We start from the raw sequence: 3,391 nt of genomic DNA, 5'->3' as shown, positions 1-3,391 counted from the left end.
ATTAGTTATAGAAGGTGAATAAGAATGTCACAATTGGGCCAAACTGTAGCAGCACATTAAAACTGCCTAAACGTGAACTGCTCAATATCACATTGTGGATGTGATTTTGTCAAGAAAGAAGGAAAGTATCTCCAATATCCGGGCCCATTTTCAAAGAAAAAGTGATAGTTTTGCACAAAAAACTGGAAGCCAAAAGCAATTTTGCTGCCAGTGGAGGAAGGATTGATCGCTGGAAAACTCATCATGGTGTCCAATTTGTTTCTATTTCCAGTGAAAAACTATCTGCTGATGCCACAGCTGATAATGAGTTTTGTTCTAAGTTTCAAGAAATTGTAGAAGAAAATGAATTGATAGCCTGCCAACATCGACGAGACAGGGCTCAACTCTAAAATATTGCAAGCAAAAATGCTCGCAGCTTCAAATGAATCTGTGGTAGGAACAAAACTTACAAAAGAGAGAATAACAGTCATTCCTTGTAGCAACGCAGATGGTACCCACAAGCTCCCCTTGTTTGTTACTGTCAAATCTAAGAAGCCAAGGGCATTCAAAAATATAAACTTATCTTTCTTGCCGGTTTATTACCACAATCAAAAATCTGCTTGGATGGACTGCAACCTTTTTAAATCTTCGTTTTTTAGTAAGTTTGTGCCAATAGTCAAAAAAGACTTGAAGCAAAAAAATCTGCCCCTTTGTGCTCTACTGCTATTGGATAACATACCATCACATCCAACTGAGGAAGATTTGGTGAAAGGGGACATAAAAGCTCTCTTTCTGCCTCCTAAAGTGACCTCACTCATCCAAACAATGGATCAGGGCTTTATTGAATGGTTAAAAAGGTATTATTGCAGAAAGTATATCAGCTCAATCTTGGGAAAATCTGCAGATCATAACTTATTTGAGGCAATGAAATCCCTGAACATCAAAGATGTTATCTATACAATCGCAGCAGCATCGGCTGCACTGAAACCTGACACACTGTAGATATTGTGGTGTAAGCTTTGGCCACAAGTTATGACTGAAAATGAGCTTACCAACGAAGAGCAAACCAACGATGCACTGAAATCATTAAAGATCTACAAACTCTGGAGCCGAACATTACTGCCAATGAAGTTGAAGAGTGGATCCACGAATGTGACAAAGACTGTGACACTTTTGAAGAGCTCAATGATGACCAAATTGTTGCTGCTGTTAGCCAGGAAACTATGAATGAGGACTCGGATGGCGAAGACGAACGCCCCACCCGGATTTCACACAACCATGCAAAAAACGCTTTTGACATCGCCCTTCAATACATCAAGCACTATCCAAATTCAACTCCAATGGACATTTTGTGGATAAAAAAATGGAGGGACATTGGAGTTAAATCTAGAATAACATCTGCTAAACAAAAATGTATCACTGACTTTTTCTCCAGGTTATTTGTTTCTATTTTTACTGTAAAAACAATGCATACAGTATAATCATTTCTTAGTTTATACATACAGTAGTTTATTTCTTTGTAAAAAAATTCTTTTTATATACAGTGCCAAAGACATTTTTTTAGTTTACAGTACATATTGTTTATACATTATTCAGTAGATTACAGTACTGTAATTTGTTTGTCATTTTTCCTTTTAAAACCAATACATATTATAGTGTGTGCAGACATTTTTTAGTTAATATATTGTTTAACACTGTGTAAAAAAACATCTTTTCATCTTACTGTAGACGCCTTTTAGTTCTTCAATTGTTTAATTTTTTCTGCTAAATGTGTTTTGTATTTTCTCCAATAAATATTAGATTTTTCGCATAATCCGACCTTTTTTTCACTCCAAGCATGGTCCCAATCCTGAAGGTGACAGATTAGAGGGGTTCTAATGTAGCTGTGAATAAAATAAATTGAAAGTGTCAGGATGAATCCTACTCTTCCTATGTGCATGGTAAGGTCTGCAGATGGTTTTGAAGACAGGGGAGATGTGTGGGGACGTAGTACACAGATCAGCAGTGGACATATACACATTATTATTCAATTATTCATTTTTATTGCCCCATGAACATGAATAAGTCTTTAGTTATTCAGTCCAGCTAGTTACAGTCATTCAAATGTATTTCGTTCTTCACATAATATTCTACATGGAGTGGCAGGCACAGTCATGGTCAGTGGCACAGAGAGGCAATCTCCTTACTCAATGGAGAGTCATCCTGGTGTGCTGACTCGATGACAGTGGTAAAGATGCTGCACAGGCCTTCATAAGGCTGTGGTGTTTAGCAAGACAAGCCATCAGTGCCTTATAGGCAGGCTGCAGTGTTCGCACGGGTGCATAGAGGTGGACAGCTGGCGCAGTGTTGGATGCTCAGGTGGGGCAGACAGTCATAGTCCTTCATTCATGACCCAGTGGCAGTAGAGTTATAGCAACTGCTCAGATTGACACATATTGGGCATCACATACTGATCAGGTGACTAAACAATCAACAGTTGGTATGGTCATGGTTAAATACTACTTCCCCCCCTCCCGTCCCCCCTTCCTCCCCCTAGCCAATTCATGGTAACAGCAGTGTTTCTGGGTAAGATCAAAGCATCAGCAGTGTGCTGATGTCCAGGAGATGTGATGTAACCATGAGTATGTCAGCCAAACTGCATAAATTACGTGATGCTCGGTTGTAGACTGGTTTTGATGCTCATGGTCCGTCTGTCTGGTTGTTGCCTCATTGCAGTTCTGGGCTCCGACTTCTCTTTCATGTTCTCTCATAGTTCTAGCATTACATAATTAACTAACCATTTTTATATCATTTACAAATGTCTGTTTTATGCAATTGTGTTTACAATAATACTCAGCCACCAGGCAGTCTATACATATCACACATATTTCAGTTTTGGAAGGTCAGTTGTCTCTCCTATATTTTTTCAAAAAGTTTTGGGCAATTCTGTTGTTTTGTTGTCAGTACTTTGTTCATGTATTCATGTTTACAAAGCTCTTGGTGGGGGCTGTTTTAAAAGAATTGTTCAATCTTTCTTTCCATCAAGTACACTTGATATACTACAGGTAGGCAACTGGCAATCTGCAGGCCGCCAGATCCAGCCCACAATTCGTTTATTTATTTTATTGCAAGTTCCATTGATCCTTATAGCAATTGAGCTGTAAGGATATGGAATGAGACAGTATTTTTACAAGGTTAACAATACAGTAGCATATATTATGGTAAACTCATGACAAGACTCGTAGTAACATGGAACAATAGAAGAAATAAATAAAAAAATGCATTCATCGGTATTTGAACAACAAGATAACTCTACAGCAACAAATAGTTTACATTTATGCTTACACTGAATGGCTAACTCAGTTGTGTAATAAAAACTTGGTCCTATGCACTACAAATTCACTAATGGAAGAGAATGACTTTTGTATTAGGT

General features: G+C 38.0%; 1 protein-coding gene across 1 annotated transcript; it reads left to right on the top strand.

Moving 5' to 3' along the window:
• Nucleotides 1-405: 405 nt before the first annotated feature.
• Nucleotides 406-2,384, top strand: LOC126355469 (uncharacterized). The gene is made up of 4 exons (XM_050005787.1): nt 406-641; nt 849-977; nt 1,040-1,392; nt 2,224-2,384. The coding sequence occupies exons 1-4, from the start codon at nt 406-408 to the stop codon at nt 2,382-2,384; spliced, it is 879 nt and encodes a 292-aa protein (XP_049861744.1).
• Nucleotides 2,385-3,391: the final 1,007 nt, after the last annotated feature.

The sequence above is a fragment of the Schistocerca gregaria genome, chromosome 3 (assembly GCF_023897955.1).
Source record: "Schistocerca gregaria isolate iqSchGreg1 chromosome 3, iqSchGreg1.2, whole genome shotgun sequence".
NCBI classification, from domain to species: Eukaryota; Metazoa; Arthropoda; class Insecta; order Orthoptera; family Acrididae; genus Schistocerca; species Schistocerca gregaria.
Note: the sequence above shows the minus strand (reverse complement) of the source record. Positions and strands in the feature narration are given on the sequence as shown.